The 19,336-nt window shown below is 44.8% G+C and overlaps 1 protein-coding gene across 5 annotated transcripts in view; it reads right to left on the bottom strand.

Annotated features, from left to right (window-relative positions):
- The window catches only part of LOC110528177 (sodium channel protein type 8 subunit alpha), a 117,257-nt gene that overhangs the window by 91,562 nt on the left and 6,359 nt on the right, over nucleotides 1-19,336 (bottom strand). For 4 of the 5 annotated variants that reach the window (XM_090241398.1, XM_090241399.1, XM_021610033.3 and 1 more), the window contains exons 1-3: nucleotides 6,153-6,237; nucleotides 5,902-6,030; nucleotides 2,797-2,888 (exon numbers count right to left, since the gene is read on the bottom strand). In XM_090241398.1, the coding sequence (XP_090097524.1) occupies nucleotides 2,797-2,888; nucleotides 5,902-6,030; nucleotides 6,153-6,232 (301 nt within the window). In that variant the 5' untranslated portion in view covers nucleotides 6,233-6,237. Of the gene's footprint in view, nucleotides 1-2,796; nucleotides 2,889-3,205; nucleotides 3,298-5,901; nucleotides 6,031-6,152; nucleotides 6,243-7,020; nucleotides 7,140-19,336 lie in introns of those variants that run through there. The other variant, XM_090241400.1, reaches the window with a different exon arrangement.

Raw genomic sequence — 19,336 nt, 5'->3', positions numbered from 1 at the left:
TTCACAGTCTCCCCTGAACAGTTGATGTTGAGTTGTGTCTGTTACTTGAACTCTATGAAGCATTTATTTGGGCTGCAATTTCTGAGGCTGGCAACTATAATGAACTTATCCTCTGCAGCAGAGGTAACTCTGGGTCTTCCTTTCTTGTGGCGGCACTCATGAGGGCCAGTTTCATCATAGCGCTTGATGGTTTTTGTGAATGCACTTGAAGAAACTTTCAAAGTTCTTGACATTTTCCAGAGTGACTGACCTTCATGTCTTAAAGTAATGACGGACTGTCGTTTCTCTTTGCTTATTTGAGCTGTTCTTGACATGATATGGACTTGGTATTTTACCAAATAGGGCTATCTTCTGTATACCACCCCTACCTTGTCATAACACAACTGATTGGCACAAACGCATTAAGAAGGAAAGAAATTCCACAAATGAACTTTTAACAAGGCACACTTGTTAATGCCTTCCTACCTCATGAAGCTGGTTGAGAGAATGCCAACAGTGTGACAAGCTGTCATCAAGGCAAAGGGTGGCTACTTTGAAGAATCTCAAATATAAAATGTTATGGGTTTTTTAACACTTTTTTGGTTACTACATGATTCCATATGTGTTACTTCATAGTTTTGATGTCTTCACTATTATTCTACAATTTAGAAAATATAAAAAATAAAGAAAAACCCTTGAAAGAGTAGGTGTGTCCAAACGTTTGTCTGTTACTGTACATCAAACAATAGTACAATAATTAAAGACACATAAAAAACAGCAACAAGATTATCAGACATTCAAGCATTTTAAACACCACAACATAGAAACACCACAACATTGAGAGTGCCCCTACGTGAGATTTCCATGAGACTGACACACTTCAGTGATGATCAAAATACTCCCCAAATGTTCTAAATCAACAAAATGACACAGAGGTAGGCTACACCAAAATAGTTCTAAGACTAATAGGTGATGGAGTTGTGGAGAGATACCAATTCATGACAAGTTTATGTTAATTTACACCATTATGTGAATGTAATTTTTATGTAATTTTCTCTTGTTATTTTTCTGTTCCAGTCTCAGTTTCACAGGCAGTGTAGAGCATCCTTGGAAAGAGTGGGGCCACTCTCAAATAATAGATATCAAAACAACTACAAAACATCCACCAGATCGACCAAACACAGCAGCACAGCACAATGAAGAGAGAGCGCAGGAATGGTCAGAGGAAGAAGTTGGAAGAGAAGAGAGGGTAGACGAGGGGGGCAAGGGTAAGTGGGGACAAGTGGGAATGGCAGGTTGCATGCAGGTCATTTAAACGCCAAGGCTGAAGGAATTGACTCCATGTCATCATCACCTGTCTGTCTGGCAACCGGGATGGTGACTTAGCTTGGTTCCCATGGTTAGAATGGTTCCCATCCTAGGCACCCCCATCATGTCCCACTCGTGCTGTGTGGTGTGATCCCCACTGGGTGAGCCTTTTAGGTTGGGACCCCTTTAGATCAGAGGCCTACACTGGAGACTGAGCCAACACTACTTACTGGACTAGATGTATTTAATGCACAATTTCACATTTACTTCCTGCCCCAGACATTTGCTCAACAACACTTTTGCACCATTAAAGTGTTCTGCAGTCGAAGTTCTACAAAATATCTAAAGGCTAACTAAGTGTGTGTGTGTGTGTGTGTGTGTGTGTGTGTGTGTGTGTGTGTGTGTACATAACACATAACTGATTTTCAATCCAACACTTATATATTTGCACCATTGGAACTGTTGGATTGAAAATCAGTTGTGTTACCACTGTGTTTATTTCCTTTAGTTACTTTCTCTGTTGTGTTTATGCCTTAATGTCCCAGGATTAACAAAGATCTTCTCAGAAACTAAAAGTCCACATTTAGGAGTTCACTGTTATAATCATAACAGAATGGAATTCAAAGTAAAGAAGCTCCTTAAAAGCCAAAGTTGTAAGATAAAAAAGCAGGTGTCTTGAAAAGCTTCATGCAGCATAAAGTGTGTTGTCAAACTAGGCTTGGCAGTCTTAAGGAATTCATTGTTCGTCAGAGTGCTCCGTTATGGTCAGGGCTTCATACAGAAATGTGATGTGTTTTAAGATGGTGACAACAACTAAGGTAGAAATTTGAACACAAACTCATCACCTAAACGTTCTGTATTTACCTCGATTCATTCATTTGGTGGATGTCAACACATGACTCTCTGTTGGAAAGTGAATCGAACCTCTCTGAAGAGATCCTCATGGTCTAAATAAGATACAATGTGTGAGTGTGAAACCCTTGTCTATCACTTTGACTTGGAGGTTAAGATGTCAATAATAATAACTATTTTGCATTTCTACTACTCCTCATACTAAGACCCTGAGTTTTTCTTAACCATGGGAGAGTTATCAACTAGGGCCTGACGTTTTCCTTGGGGGACAACTCAGGCTCCTACCCATACGATCTGCTCTCAGTATACTGTATGAATCTGTTAATGTCACTTTGGGGGAGAATACTATTAAAATACAAGCATTAATACAACATTTGCAGTGTATCCCACCTGCGTATTATATGGGTTGTTCGTCTTCTAGTATGTCATATCAGGAGCACCTTTTCAACTTAACACCACAAGACTGCCAGTAGACTGCGAAGCCTATCAAAAATGTATTGCTACCATTTTTGATCGTTTGGAAAATAAAAAGTCAACAAAACAGTTATCGTTTCTGAGGCATCCTCTTTAAGAGTCTAAAGTAATAAGAAATTATGAGAATCCATTTAATGAGAAATCAAAATAAACTCGGCTTTAGTGTTTAAATGGGAGTCTCACCTGGAATGACAGAAATAGTTTTCAATGCTCGGAGAACTCTGAACGTTCTCAGCGCCGAGACATTCCCCAGGTCCACAAATTCTGTTACATATCTGTAACGGGGTAGGATCACACACAGAACAAAACACCATGACACAAAACACAAACGGTAACACACACAAACCTACAGGTCACACACACGGACGCCAAGTGCACCACACCAGCACCATCACCACCGAAGAAGATGACCGGCAGGAGGAGGGGACACCACAGCGAGAGAGAGTGAGAGAGAGAAGCGCCTATCCCTCCAGGAGAGAGGAGCGAAGGTGGAAGAGTAAACTAAAAGAAACAGAAACAAAACCACACCTAACACTGACCCCAGCAACTCGCCCGCCCGCCCGCACACACACATCTATCTGCACAGTCTTACCTGGGATAACAGAAATAGTTTTCAAAGCCCTCAGAACCCTGAACGTACGCAGAGCTGACACATTGCCTAGGTTTACAAACTCTGTTATATACCTGCAGAGTGGATCAGATCACAGTTACTCAGCAGTCGTTCCAGAATGAAAGAGAGAAAGAAGGCAGGATTGTGGTAAATGCCATTTCAATTAAGTCAATTCAGTAAGCAAACTGAAATTCCAATTACATTTTTTTGTTATTGAAAATATTTGGAATTTCAGTTTACTTCCTGAACTGACTGAATTGAAATGGAATTGACCCCAACCTTGAAAGAAAGAAAATACAAAAATAAAATAAAGGAATAAAAAGGAAGATAGGAAAATACAAAATAAAGAAAGAAATACACTGTATGGCCCAAAATGTTTCAACCAAATGTTTCAAAATGTTACACAGATAAATCAGAGAAAACATATTGTTGTGCTAAAATTGGGCAGGGCAATCATTCCTTGCCAAATTCGAACAATTACAATATTTGCATAACTTTCAATCATCAAAATCTCCTTTTACCAAATTCCAAAAAGACTGCTATCCCTGACCATTGAAACCATCTTCTTTGGTAGGATATCCCCCCCTCTGCAACATGTTGTTTTTAAAGGAGGATACAAGTAGAGTAACCAGATTAGTTTTTTACGCATCTGTATAAACTCTACATCATTTCAAGGAGCCATCTCACTCTCTAGAATTTACGCATCTGTATAAACTCTACATCATTTCAAGGAGCTATCTCACTCTCTAGAATTTAACTAGTTAGCCATCACATGAAAATGGATTCTCTTTCAACAAACCCATGCATATGTGTGTCATTCTCATAAAATTCAACATTACAAATATACAGTGCATTCGAAAAGTATTCTAACACCTTGACTTTTCCCACATTTTCTTACATTACATCCTTATTCTAAAATGTATTAAATATAATTGTTTTCTTATCAATCTACACACAATACCCCATAATGACAAGGCCAAAACAGGTTTTTAGAATTGTTTCAAATGTATTAATAAATAAAAAACTGATATCAAATTCAGACCCTTTGTTATGAGACTTGAAATTGAGCACAGGTGCATCCTGTTTCTATTGATCATCCTTGAGATGTTTCCACAACTTGATTAGAGTCCACCTGTGGTAAATTCAATTGATTGTACATGATTTGGAAAGGCAAACACCTGTCTGTATGTCCCACAGTTGACAGTGCATGTCAGAGCAAAAACCAAGCCATGAGGTCGAAGGAATTGTCCGTAGAGCTTCAAGACAGGATTGTGTCGGGGCACAAATCTGGAGAAGGGTACCAAAAAACTTCTGCAACATTGAAGGTCGCCAAAAACACAGTGGCCTCCATAATTCTTAAATGGAAGAAGTTTGGAACCACCAAGACTCTTCCTACAGCTGGCTGCCCTGCCAAACTGAAAACCGGGGGATTTTGGTCAGGGAGGTGACCAAGAACCCAATGGTCACTCTGACAGAGCTCCAGAGTTCCTCTGTGGAGATGGGAGAACCTTCCAGAAGGACAGCCATCTCTGCAGAACTCCACCAATCAAGCCTTTATGGTGTAGTGGCCAGACAGAAGCCACTCCTCAGTAAAAGGCACATGACACCCCGCTTGGAGTTGGTCAAAAGGCACCTAAAGGACTCTCAGACCATGAGAAATTAGATTCGGTGGTCTGATGAGACCAAGATTGAACTATTTGGCCTGAATGTCAAGCATCACATCTGGAGGAAACCTGGCACCATCCCGACGGTAAAGCATGGCGATGGCAGCATCATGGTGTGGGGATGTTTATCAGCGACAGGGACTGGGAGACTAGTCAGCATCGAGGGAAAGATGAAAGGAGCAAAGTACAGAGAGATCCTTGATGAAAACCTGCTCCAGAGCACTCAGGACCTCAGACTGGGATGAAAGTTCACCTTCCAACAGGACAATGACCCTAAGCACACAGTGAAGACAACGCAGGAGTGGCTTTTGGACAAGTCTGGACAATGTCCTTGAGAGACCCAGCCAGAGCCCGGACTTGAACCTGATCGAACATCTCTGGAGAGACTTGAAAATAGCTTTGCAGCATCGCTCCCCATCCAACCTGACAGAGCTTGAGAGAATCTGCAGAGAAGAATGGGAGAAACTCCCCAAATACAGGCGTGCCAAGGTTGTAGTGTCATACCCAAGAAGACTCGAGGCTGTAATCACTGCCAAAGATGCTTCAACCAAGTACTGAGTAAAAGGTCTGAATACTTATGTAAATGTAAAATTTCAGTAGCTTTTTTTAAAATACATTTCCAAAAATGTATGAAAATCTGTTTTTGCTTCGTCATTATTGGGTATTGTATGTAGATTGATGAGGGGGGAAAAACCATTGAATCCATTTTACAATAAGGGTAACCTAACAAAATTGGGAAAAAGTCAAAGGGTCTGAATACTTTCTGAATGCACTGTACCTGTACTAACATATACTGTATGTCCTATTGACTGATTGATTCAGTTGAATTAATTCTATTTTGCGGAATTCATATTTGGTAATGCTTCATCATCTTGGATTATTTTGCGTGATTGGCTAAATTCTCTGGTGTGGAATGTACTGCCTGGCCCAACCCTGTCACCCTGGTTGAGATGGCAGTGCAGAGAGAGATTGAGGTGTAGAGAGAGGAATATTGGGAGGAGGTGGACTACTTACGCCATAGAGATCACCATGAAGTCCAGCCAGTTCCATGGATCTCGTAGAAAAGTGAACCCGTCTATACAAAAGCCTCGCGCCACAATCTTGGTAAGCGATTCGAAGGTGTAGATACCTGTGAAGGTATACCTAGAGCACAATAAGACGAGAGACAGTGAAAGGGTGAGATATGTGAATAAATGCATATTTGTTTATAAATGTGTTCTAAACAGTTTATGAATGTACATAGGGAGTTATAAATCAATACTTACTCTACTATCTTGTTCCATTCTGGAGGATCACTAAATGTCATGAAAACACAGTTGGTCAAAATGGTGCTCATGATGATCATACTGAATACCGTAACAGGGAAGAGAGTTAAGAAAAGGTTGATGACCATATAAACTCCACCACCCATCAACATACAGTAGGAATATAGTTGAATATAATGTGAGACACTCTACAATGACACAGTTCATCCATTATTTTTTACATTTTATTTTAACCCTTTTTTCTCCGCAATTTCGATCTTGTCTCATCACTGCAACTCCCCAACGGGCTCGGGAGGCAAAGGTCAAGTCATGCTTCCTCCGAAACATGACCCGCCTCAAATGGAGGAAACACTGTTTAACTGATGACCGAGATCAGCCTGCAGGTGCCTAGCCCGCCACAAGGAGTTGCTAGAGCGCGATGAGCCAAGAAAAGCCCCCTCGACCAAACCCGGATGACACTGGGCCAATTGTGCACCGCCCTATGGGACTCCCAATCACGGCCGGTTGTGATACAGCCTGGGATCGAACCCAGGTCTGTAGTGCCGCCTCTAGCACTGCGATGCAGTGGCCCCATCCATTAAATATTTAACGAGATGTGGATCCAGGGTATCCGGATAAGGGAGGGAAGATTTTTCCGGACAGTGCGGGTCACAAGATCCAGATCAATGCACAAGGATGATTTGGCCTGTATCACCTCTTCTCTGATTCTTCAACCAATCAAAAGAAAACATCACAATCACTAGCTCCTTCAACCTTAATGTTATGTACAGTACATTGAAGAAATACATGTACATGCTCTGTGATTTCCACATGATAAACAACAAAATCATAATTTCAAAGCAAGACAATGCACCACTTGAAAGGATATGAGTGTATCAAAATCTTAATTGCTATTCGCCTAAAGTGACTAAAAGGGCTGATGACGTACAAGGAGTCCGTGGCGTGGAAGCGGAAGATTGTTTTCCCTTTGTTTAGGACTATAAACGTCTGGAGAGAGAGAGAGAGAGAGAGAGAGAGAAAGGGAAGAGAGAGAGAGAGAGAGATGCATTAACAATGGCAATACAAGGCATGACACATACGGGACATGTAGAAAAGAAAAGCTGCACAATCTCATGGCTCCGATGTAAATATGCTGCCATCATCAGGGTTTCATGACACATACAGTACATCCCATGCTGAGATAACAGAAATGGGAAGTCATGACTAAGGTACACTAAGCTGACTGTTCATTGGCTGATCTGATCTCTGAGTCACTGCAGGCCTCATCTCTGAGTCACAGGACACACAAGGTGGCTCCACTCATTTTATGGAACTTGCTGCTTCAGTTTGCCATGCCCATTCACTACAAGAAGAATTCTGTTGTATTACGACCACAAGTAGTTTTCAAGTTTAAACCCACTTTAACATGGCACCATAAGGAGTACTCTGTGCATTTCCTCCCAAAAGCAATCAACAATATTGGTAACTTATTTGTTACTGAGGTATAAACAGGGTATATCCTAAGATGTGCTGACCGTGTGTTTTATGCACATACTAGGGCACAGGCTGAACAGCAAAGACAACCACAACATCTTCTCTCATTATAGAACAGTAAGGCAGAGAATTCTGATTCTTTAGTAATTTGCATACTTTTTAGCCAGTAGTTCTCAAAGTAAAATTGCTTACTATGTCACACAGGTGCAGATATGTGCACCACGTCAAGGCTCTCTCTCTCTCTCTCCTGTGTGTGTGTGTATCTTTCTAGTGAAGGGCTGAAGCTCTTTGGCTAGAACTTGAATTGCTAGGGATCTGGCCCTCTTGGGGGAAATGTAGGGAAAACAGTCACTTTCAAAGTAGGGATTTTATGGCTAGTTGAGGTGAAATTAATTCTGCTCATATATTCTGCATGAATGAACTACACATTGACATATCCAGCCCAAAGCGGGAGGTTTAAAAAATACTTAGTACTCGGCAAAGTTCCAGAGCATGTCTTTAAGTCAACCATGGCCTTTAGTCTCTTCCACTAAAGCACATGCACATGCCTCTTTTACTAATGAGAAGACATATTTCACAACTATTACGGAATGTGTGAAAAATATAAAATGGAATTCAATGACCAGGTCTGAATAGCCTGATAACTAAAAAACTTCAAATGTTGTTAAGTTGTTCAACATTTCAAGAAATACTTTGCACTATCTAACTACTGTACCACTTCCAGTTAGAGTAACTAAGAGCCTGATGGTGACAGTCAGATATCCCAGTGTTTGTGTCTGTTCCTTCCTTCCTGTGTTCCTCTCCCCTCTCTCCAGTCTGTGGCCAAATAGTTGTCTTCTTCTCCCAGCTTAAAGCTCTTACTGGAAAAGAACTGCAAACGCTGCCATCGATCAAGCCAAGATCTGCTGACTCCAGCCTCTCAACAACCACTCCCCATCCCATAAACAGGCCCGGGCCAAGTGGGGCTGGGCTGGCTGTGGTGAGGTTAGGCCCAGAGTTCTGAGAGAAGGAGTGTGTGTGTGTGTGTGTGTGTGTGTGTGTGTGTGTGTGTGTGTGTGTGTGTGTGTGTGTGTGTGTGTGTGTGTGTGTGTGTGTGTGTGTGTGTGTGTGTGTGTGTGTGTGTGTGTGTGTGTGTGTGTGAGGGGGGGGCTGTATGCGATTGCATTTATGTATGAGCGCACACGTGTGTGATTGTGTGCATGCGTGTATGCACGCTTGTATGTGGGTGTGTGTGTGCACAGGGAGTGAGAGGAAAGAGACATCACAGCAGAAGCGTGACCAGTAGACAATCAGCCGTACTGTTAATTATAAGTGCCTACATTAACTTTTCTGGCTCCACTTCATTCATTAGTCCTGTTCCCAACCATACCCAGAGAGACAGAGAGAGAGAGAGAGGGGTGCTACGTAACACATGAGTCCAGATGATCAGATGATCTCTGCAGTACCTTCCTACTGTACAGTACAGTACAGTACAGTACAGTACAGTACAGTATTACACTCCACAGCAGTTGTGGGACTAGGGGAGAATATATAGGCCAGTATACCGCACCCCACGCAACATAGGCCAACACGCATAGAATTAAACACTAAAACATCTCAGCTCACCATACTACACACTGAACACAGATACAGCCCGATTCACACACAGTCAAACAACCCGTTACACTGTAAGCCCCACACATTTACAACAGAAACACAAAGTCAGACTAACACATTCAAAACTAAACTGTTCACATGGCATGCACAACAAACAGACACATACACATTCAGAGAAAGAATCCACACCTACAAAGACATACAGTATGTATATAGAGTCCCCAAAAAAGACTTCAGACAAACTCTCTCTCTCTCTCTCTCTCTCTCACACACACACACACACACACACACACACACACACACACTGGGACTGTCCGTTTGTCACACACTCCAAGGGAAACACTGGCAAGGAGCGGCTGGGCAACAAGACAGAGGTGTCCTGAGACAGGAGTGTCCTGAAAGCTAATTAGATTAAAGTAGTGAGTGGTGGCTGCAGAGCAGTCTGGGGAAAAACTAAATGTATTCTCTATCTGCATTACAACACTCCTCACTCTCCCCTGATCCCTCGCTCTCTCCTCCCCTAAGTATTTCTTCCTCTCCTTTCTTTTTGACCATAAACTATCTATAGCTAGGCTAACTCAAATCCTCACCATTTCTTCCTGTCAGAAAAAATTGTCTGCCTCTATCATTTACCCCAATCATTGTCTGGTGTAGGTTAAAATTAGGCCCAGGTACAAATTAGGGCTACAGCTAAAATCTAACGGTCAAAGAAATGTGGGGAGTCAAATGTTGCTATGACAGAAGAGACGTTTAATGAGTGGCCTGCTCTGCTCATTGTCAACATGGCCACAGATTTGGTTCCTATAGCCTCATGTTAGGTGTATGTGTTCTCTCTGGTTGTCCTGACCTTCAACTCCTCCCTCCCTCTCTTTCTTCCCTCCTTCCCTGGGGAGTGAAGGCGACTTTTACTTCAGACCCTCTGAGGACATAGCTTTAGTTTAGGACACACAGGTAAGCCTCTGTTTGCATGGCTCTAATAGTCTTATTGGCACCAAATGGTTACATTCCAATGTCATTAATCATATTAAATGTGATTAAATAATCATATTAATTTTATCTACTGCTATCAGCCAGGAATAGTCATTCATATTCTGACAGGCCTTTGATTCACTGACATTATTGAGCCATAATAACTACAGATTCTCAATACAATATTTCATTGGACCAATCTGTACAGATTTTCCCAGTTCGCTGACATCTGCAGTTATTTGCTCCCGAACAGTTTTCATTTTGTGATGACACATCATACACACACACTGACATACACACATGCATGCACACACACGCCATACATTGGTTTCATTGCTAATATGCTAGGCCTGTGTTTCAATTTAGGTCATCCACTATGGCATACTGCAATCAACGTACATACAGAATCATAATTAAATTGTAAAGGGTATGTCTGTAAGCTGGATGGATGTGGAGAGAGAGGAGGGAGAAAATCTGCTATTGATTACACTAACTGGCTCCTGTATATGGCTTTGAATGGCTGTGGATAGCGGAATATGGTTGTGGATAGAGGACAGTCAGTCAGTCAGTGAGAGAGAGAGAGAGAGAGAGAGAGAGAGAGAGAGAGAAGGAAGGAGAGGGGGATGTAGCCTATAGGAGGGTAGGAGCCAGGACATAGTGAGGCGCCCCATTACTATGGAGAGGAGAGTAGGCTAAATAGCCTACGATTCCCGGACATATTGAAGTGGGCCAATACATAACTGTTTGATGCATGAGTGTGCTGGACCCACTGTGTGATAATCAAAGGCACGCTTCACATGCATAAACACACACCATCACACAGTATATAGACTTTATTTTTTGTGTCATTGACTTGTTTATTGTGTTATTGGCTTGTTTATTGTTTATTCCATGTTATTCCATGTGTAACTTTGTGTTGTTGTTTGTGTCACACTGCTTTGCTTTATCTTGGCCAGGTCGCAGTTGTAAATGAGAACTTGTTCTCAACTAGCCTACCTGGTTAAATAAAAATTCAAATAAACACAGTGGCACAGGTCCTATACTAGTACACACACAGGAATGCAGTCCCACTGATCTAAATACTAGTACACACACAGGAATGCAGTCCCACTGATCTAAATACTAGTACACACACAGGAATGCAGTCCCACTGATCTAAATACTAGTACACACACAGGAATGCAGTCCCACTGATCTAAATACTAGTACACACACAGGAATGCAGTCCCACTGATCTAAATACTAGTACACACACAGGAATGCAGTCCCACTGATCTAAATACTAGTACATACACAATGCAAACAGAATGTCTCATGACGGATTTGCTGCAAAGCTACTGCAAGTTTCATCAGCCACAATAGAAGCTTTGAAGAGAAATACATATGCAGGAATAGGAGGCAGAATGCAGCTGCAGAGACAACCAAAGAGAGGGAGAGGAAGGAGGGAGGGGGAGAGGCATGCAGTGGAGCAGTGAGAGAGGGATGTGGAGGGGGCATGCAGGGATACAGGGACAGCAGCAAAGACAGACAAAGAGAGAGGGAGCAAAATAAGGAGAGAGAGATAGGAATGGGGGCATGCAGTGGAAGAGAAAGAGAGAGATAGAGAGAGGGGAATGAGGGGGTGGAGGGGGAGAGGGAGGAATGCAGAAGAAAACCCTGAGAGCTGCAGAGGGGAGAGAGCCATAGCAGAGATGGATGGCTAGATGTAGGGAGGGAGGGAGTGAGGAGAGGGATAGGTAGATGTAGTGAGGGAGGGAGGGAGGGAGGGAGGGAGGGAGGGAGGGAGGGAGGGAGGGAGGGAGGGAGGGAGGGAGGGAGGGAGGGATGGGTAGATGTAGTGAGGGAGGGAGGGAGGAGAGGGATGGGTAGATGTAGGGAGGGAGGGAGGGAGGGAGGAGAGGGATGGGTAGATGTAGGGAGGGGGGAGGGAGGGAGGGAGGGAGGGATGGGTAGATGTAGTAAGGGAGGGAGGGAGGAGAGGGATGGGTAGATGTAGGGAGGGAGGGAGGAGAGGGATGGGTAGATGTAGGGAGGGGGGAGGGAGGGAGTGAGGAGAGGGATGGGTAGATGTAGGGAGGGAGGGAGGAGAGGGATGGGTAGATGTAGTGAGGGAGGGAGGGAGGAGAGGGATGGGTAGATGTAGGGAGGGAGGGAGTGAGGAGAGGGATGGGTAGATGTAGGGAGGGGGAGGGAGGGAGTGAGGAGAGGGATGGGTAGATGTAGGGAGGGAGGGAGGGAGGAGAGGGATGGGTAGATGTAGGGAGGGAGGGAGTGAGGAGAGGGATGGGTAGATGTAAGGAGGGAGGGAGTGAGGAGAGGGATGGGTAGATGTAGGGAGGGAGGGAGTGAGGAGAGGGATGGGTAGATGTAGGGAGGGAGGAGAGGGATGGGTAGATGTAGGGAGGGAGGAGAGGGGTGGGTAGATGTAGGGAGGGAGGGAGTGAGGAGAGGGATGGGTAGATGTAGGGAGGGAGGGAGTGAGGAGAGGGATGGGTAGATGTAGGGAGGGAGGGAGTGAGGAGAGGGATGGGTAGATGTAGCGAGGGAGGGAGTGAGGAGAGAGATGGGTAGATGTAGGGAGGGAGGGAGTGAGGAGAGGGATGGGTAGATGTAGGGAGGGAGGGAGGGAAGGAGTGAGTAGATGGATGGGTAGATGTAGGGAGGGAGGGAGGGAGGAGAGGGATGGGTAGATGTAGGGAGGGAGGGAGTGAGGAGGATGGGTAGATGTAGGGAGGGAGGGAGTGAGGAGAGGGATGGGTAGATGTAGGGAGGGAGGGAGGAGAGGGATGGGTAGATGTAGGGAGGGAGGGAGGGAGGAGAGGGGTAGGTAGATGTAGGGAGGGAGGAGAGGGATGGGTAGATGTAGTGAGGGAGGGAGTGAGGAGAGGGATGGGTAGATGTAGGGAGGGAGGGAGTGAGGAGAGAGATGGGTAGATGTAGGGAGGGAGGGAGGGAGGAGAGGGATGGGTAGATGTAGGGAGGGAGGGAGGAAAGGGATGGGTAGATGTAGGGAGAGAGGGAGGAGAGGGATGGGTAGATGTAGGGAGAGAGGGAGGGAGGAGAGGGATGGGTAGATGTAGGGAGGGAGGGAGGGAGGAGAGGGATGGGTAGATGGAGGGAGGGAGGGAGGGAGGGAGGGAGGGAGGGAGGGAGGGAGGGAGGGAGGGAGGGAGGGAGGGAGGAGAGGAGAGGAATGGGTAGATGTAGGGAGGGAGGGAGGAGAGGGATGGGTAGATGTAGGGAGGGAGGGAGGGAGGAGAGGGATGGGTAGATGTAGGGAGGGAGGGAGGGAGGAGAGGGATGGGTAGATGTAGGGAGGGAGGAGAGGGATGGGTAGATGTAGGGAGGGAGGGAGGGAGGGAGGGAGGGAGGAGAGGGATGGGTAGGTAGCATGCAGCAGAGAGAAAGAGAAAGACATGACAGAAGGCTAAACGGGAAACAATGGAGAGTAGGTCATTGAGGGAGGGGGGAGTAGCCTACCACAGCTGGGGGGGGGGGTTCTTTAAACACCTGACTTCAGCCAGGATTTTTGTCTGAATCATCGTCTAAGACATCAATGACCTTCGCAAACAGAAACACATTCAGTGAGAGAAACCATTGTAAACCCTTGCTAAAACGTTAGCATTAATACATCCAGAGATGATGGTCACATTACGGTATACAGCATACATAACCTACTGGCCAGCATTTACGCAACCACATGTACTATAATGCTAACACATCATTATCCAACCACACTACCTCCCTCCCTCGCTCCCTCCCTCACTCCCTCCCACAATCCCTGGCACACATATGTACTACACTCTTGTAAAAAAGGGTGCTATCTAGAACCTAAAAGGGTTCTTTGACTGTCCCCATAGAAGAACCCTTTGAATAATAATTTTTGGTTCCAGGTTGAACCCTTCTGGTTTCAAGTAGAACCCTTGTCACAAAATATTCTACATGGAACCAAAAAGGGTTATCCTACGGGGACAGCCGAAGAACCCATTTGGAACCCTTTTTTCTAAGAGTGTATATAGCCAGTCCAACTCCACTGAGTATCAATCCCCTCTAGATGTCCCGTGTGGTGTGCTCCCCCCTCCCAAACCCCATCCTTCCCCCTCCCCTTTCCCTACATCTCTACTCCCCCTCTCCTCCTCTCGGCAGTACAGAAGGATGCTGTGTCATCAGACACTAAGGACTCAGACAGACCGCTAAAGCCAAGCCCTTGCTCTAATTTACTACACCTCAGAGAGAGAGAAAGAGGGAGAGAGAGGAGAGTGTGTGTGTTGGGGGGGATTTGACTCTTTAAAATCACAGCCATGGCATGACAGGAAGTGAATAAAGTCCCCAACGTGGGACCTGGCTATGGTAAATTATATCAGTGTATGAAGGACATATTCTGGATATGTTTTACTCATTCAAACCTACTCACTGTTCCTGTGTGATCAGCATCAGCCATTGGAAATGACCAGTCGGCATGCTACTCAGCTAGGTTCATTTGGGGACAGCAGCAGTCTGCCATGCAGAAGAGATGCTGGTTACACCATAGAGATAGAATGACTAGCAGGAGAGACTCTGGTTACATCATAGAGATAGAATGACTAGCAGGAGAGACTGGTTACACCATAGAGATAGAATGACTAGCAGGAGAGACTCTGGTTACATCATAGAAATAGAATGACTAGCAGGAGAGACTCTGGTTACATCATAGAGATAGAATGACTAGCAGGAGAGAGTCTGGTTACATCATAGAGATAGAATGACTAGCAATAGAGACTGGTTACATCATAGAGATAGAATGACTAGCAATAGAGACTCTGGTTACATCATAGAGATAGAATGACTAGCAATAGAGACTGGTTACATCATAGAGATAGAATGACTAGCAATAGAGACTGGTTACATCATAGAGATAGAATGACTAGCAATAGAGACTGGTTACATCATAGAGATAGAATGACTAGCAATAGAGACTCTGGTTACATCTTAGAATGACTAGCAATAGAGACACTGGTTACATCATAGAGATAGAATGACTAGCAATAGAGACTCTGGTTACATCATAGAGATATAATGACGAGCAATAGAGACTCTGGTTACATCATTGAGCTAGAATGACTAGCAATATAGACACTGGTTACATCATTGAGCTAGAATGACTAGCAATAGAGACACTGGTTACATCATAGAGATAGAATGACTAGCGTGAGAAATACTGATTACATCATAGAGATAGAATGACTAGCAGGAGAGACTCTGGTTACATCATAGAGATAGAATGACTAGCAATAGAGACTGGTTACATCATAGAGATAGAAAGACTAGCGTGAGAAATACTGGTTACATCATAGAGATAGAATGACTAGCAATAGAGACTCTGGTTACATCATAGAGATAGAAAGACTAGCGTGAGAAATACTGGTTACATCATAGAGATAGAATGACTAGCAATAGAGAGTCTGGTTACATCTTAGAGATAGAATGACTAGCAATAGAGACTGGTTACATCATAGAGATAAAATGACTAGCAGGAGAGACTCTGGTTACATCATAGAGATAGAATGACTAGCAATAGAGACTGGTTACATCATAGAGATAGAATGACTAGCAATAGAGACTCTGGTTACATCATAGAGATAGAAAGTCTAGCGTGAGAAATACTGGTTACATCATAGAGATAGAATGACTAGCAATAGAGACTGGTTACATCATAGAGATAGAAAGACTAGCGTGAGAAATACTGGTTACATCATAGAGATAGAATGACTAGCAATAGAGACTCTGGTTACATCATAGAGATAGAATGACTAGCAATAGAGACTCTGGTTACATCATAGAGATAGAAAGACTAGCGTGAGAAATACTGGTTACATCATAGAGATAGAATGACTAGCAATAGAGAGTCTGGTTACATCTTAGAGATAGAATGACTAGCAATAGAGACTGGTTACATCATAGAGATAAAATGACTAGCAGGAGAGACTCTGGTTACATCATAGAGATAGAATGACTAGCAATAGAGACTGGTTACATCATAGAGATAGAATGACTAGCAATAGAGACTCTGGTTACATCATAGAGATAGAAAGTCTAGCGTGAGAAATACTGGTTACATCATAGAGATAGAATGACTAGCAATAGAGACTCTGGTTACATCATAGAGATAAAATGACTAGCAGGAGAGACTCTGGTTACATCATAGAGATAGAATGACTAGCAGGAGAGAGTCTGGTTACATCATAGAGATAGAATGACTAGCAATAGAGACTCTGGTTACATCATAGAGATAGAATGACTAGCAGGAAAGAGTCTGGTTACATCATAGAGATAGAATGACTAGCAGGAGAGAGTCTGGTCTGGTTACATCATAGAGATAGAATGACTAGCAATAGAGACTCTGGTTACATCATAGAGATAGAATGACTAGCAGGAGAGAGTCTGGTTACATCATAGAGATAGAATGACTAGCAGGAGAGAGTCTGGTTACATCACAGAGGTAGAATGACTAGCAGTAGAGACTCTGGTTACATCATAGAGATAGAATGACTAGCAGGAGAGACTGGTTACATCATCATTTGGTTCATACCCATCAGAAAAATCACTTCGGATGAACAACAGTGCTGTCCCACTTTTTACAGTGTATGAATGGCTAGCAAGGGTCAATGCTACTTCACCATAGAGATAGAATGGCTACAGGGGTCAATGCTATCGTAACAGTATAGCTTCCGTCACTCTCCTCACCCCAACCTGGGCTCGAACCAGGGACCCTCTGCACACATCAACCACAGTCACTCACAAAGCATCGTTACCCATCGCGCCACAAAAGCCACGGCCCTTGCAGAGCAAGGGGAACAACTACTAGGTCTCAGAGCGAGTGACGTCACCGACTGAAACACTATTAGCGCGCACCACCGCTAACTAGCTAGCCATTTCACATTGGCCACACTACTACACCATAGAGATAGAATGGCTAGCAGGAGAGATGCTAGTTACACCAAACAGTGCTACATTCTTTCACATTCACTTGGTCACTAGACCATACCTGTTTTAGCTTGTCTGAAGCACAAACATATCTAACAACCAGGCTTAAGCTATTGTAGATTCTATGTACTGTATGCTGTATTAAACAACCAATAGTATGGTATTGTCTAGTTCCCTCAAACTCAACTCTGGACCTCCAAGCCAGTTACACTGTATTTTTTCATTGTTCCCTTGTAGTTGGGGACTGATTTAGACCTGGGACATCATGTGGGTGAAATTAAGTAAAAGTTTTTACGAAGGGTCCAGGCCCACATGTTTGTCGGGCACGCACACACAGCGTTCACTGTGGCTCCTCCCACACACATGCACTTGCACAACTTAAATTCAACCTCATCTTCAACAAACACGTACTCACACACACATGCACTGCCACACACACACATGCGTGCACATACGCCTGCACAAATGCACACATGCACAGATACACACACACTAACACACACATCCACCACAGCCAGGGGAGAGGAGAAACTGCAGTGACTGCACTTTTCCCTCACCGGCACCGCTCCCCTCTTCCCCTACTCGATTCATGAGTGCTGTGATCAGGTTTCACTGCAGCTGACAGCAACACACACGGTCATACGCAAGCTTGCACACATGGAGGTGGGGAGAGCGGGAGGGGATAGGGGAATTGGCGGTCGAGTAGAGGAGAGAATGAGAACGAGAAACCTGGAGAGGTAGAGAGAGAAAAGAGGTTGAGAGATTGAGAAGGAGGAGGTTTTGAGGTGACAAATGAATATGCATGCCGGGGCTCCCATAGGTGTCATGAAAGGTGAAGGTGTGGATGGTAGAGGGGAGGGAGGGAGGTAGTAAAACGCTCTGAATGGCCAGGGAGGCGGAGGCCCATTGTCTGTCCCAGACCATCCTGGTCCCAGCAGGTCAGTGACTTGCGCTCTGCTCTCTACCGGGTCCTCTTATGTAATTGATACACACACACAGCCCGGCCTGCAGTGTGTGTGTCACAAAGGTAAGAGTCCTTGGGAGGGCAGAGTGAGGGAGAAGCGTGATAGCATACATGCGCACACACACACTCATTCACTCTTACGCACACACACACACACACACACACACACACACACACACACACACACACACCCACTCACACTCACACAGCGATCTAGGGAGGGAGGTCACTGAGACAGACACAGCTCCAGACATGAGAGAGGTGTGCATGAGGGAGCCCTGAGCACCACCTGATGAACGAGTCTACCTCTGTCCCTCCTCAAGGACAGGGAGGAGAGAACAAAGGAACACGGGAGCAGAGGCAGAAGAAGGAGAGAGCCAAGCATAACAGATAGGGCAATGGGGTGAGGAAGAGGGGAGGACGAAGGAGAGGGGGGAAGACGCAGCAATTGTACCTCGCCATCACCCCTCCTCTGGCTGCCATCATAGAAGTCCATGGATCATTAGATCATAGGAGACACACACACTGCTCAGTGGACCTCTATTGCCCTGCAGGCCCTAGATTATCTTACAGGCTAGAAAACCCATCCCAGCCCTGCCTCCATCCTAACCTAGCCTAGCCTGCAGCTCAGTCCAGCCTCTTAACCAGCCTCAGCCTCAGCCCTGCCCAACCACCAGCCTAGCCTTCAGCCCTGCCTCCAACCCAAGCCAGCCCAGCCCCCAGTTTAGCCCAGCCATCCAGCTCAGCTTAACCCTTTCTCCAGCCCTGCTCAGCCCAGCTCAGCCCAGCTCAGCCCAGCAACTCAGCCAAGTACAGCCAGCTGGCCCAGGAATCAGGCTGCTCCTCACCTCTACCACCCTCAAGGTGCAGCCAGCCCCTCCTCTCCTCTCCTGGGCTTGGATTACACTGGGGGGTGGAGGCTGAGGGGAGAGGGGCCTAAACTGAAAGGGAAACTGTACTGTTGTGCCCTGGGCTGGTAGGGGAAGCAACCATTTCACTTATGCTAAATGGGAGCTCTTAATTGTTGTGTATGCATACAAACTGGGCGTATGTGGTGTTTGGCATGAATCATGATACGATATGGTGGTTGTATTTTTAAAGAAGCCATGCAACAAACAAAACAGCTGCTATCTCCTTCAAATTGGTACAAGTAGGCAGGGAAAAGTATCCCATGCAAAAATACTATGAAGTTGTGCAAAATGTACAGTATGCAGGGAAA

This window comes from Oncorhynchus mykiss, chromosome 7 (assembly GCF_057628025.1).
Source record: "Oncorhynchus mykiss isolate SJ-2025 chromosome 7, ASM5762802v1, whole genome shotgun sequence".
Classification (NCBI taxonomy): Eukaryota; Metazoa; Chordata; class Actinopteri; order Salmoniformes; family Salmonidae; genus Oncorhynchus; species Oncorhynchus mykiss.
Note: the sequence above shows the minus strand (reverse complement) of the source record. Positions and strands in the feature narration are given on the sequence as shown.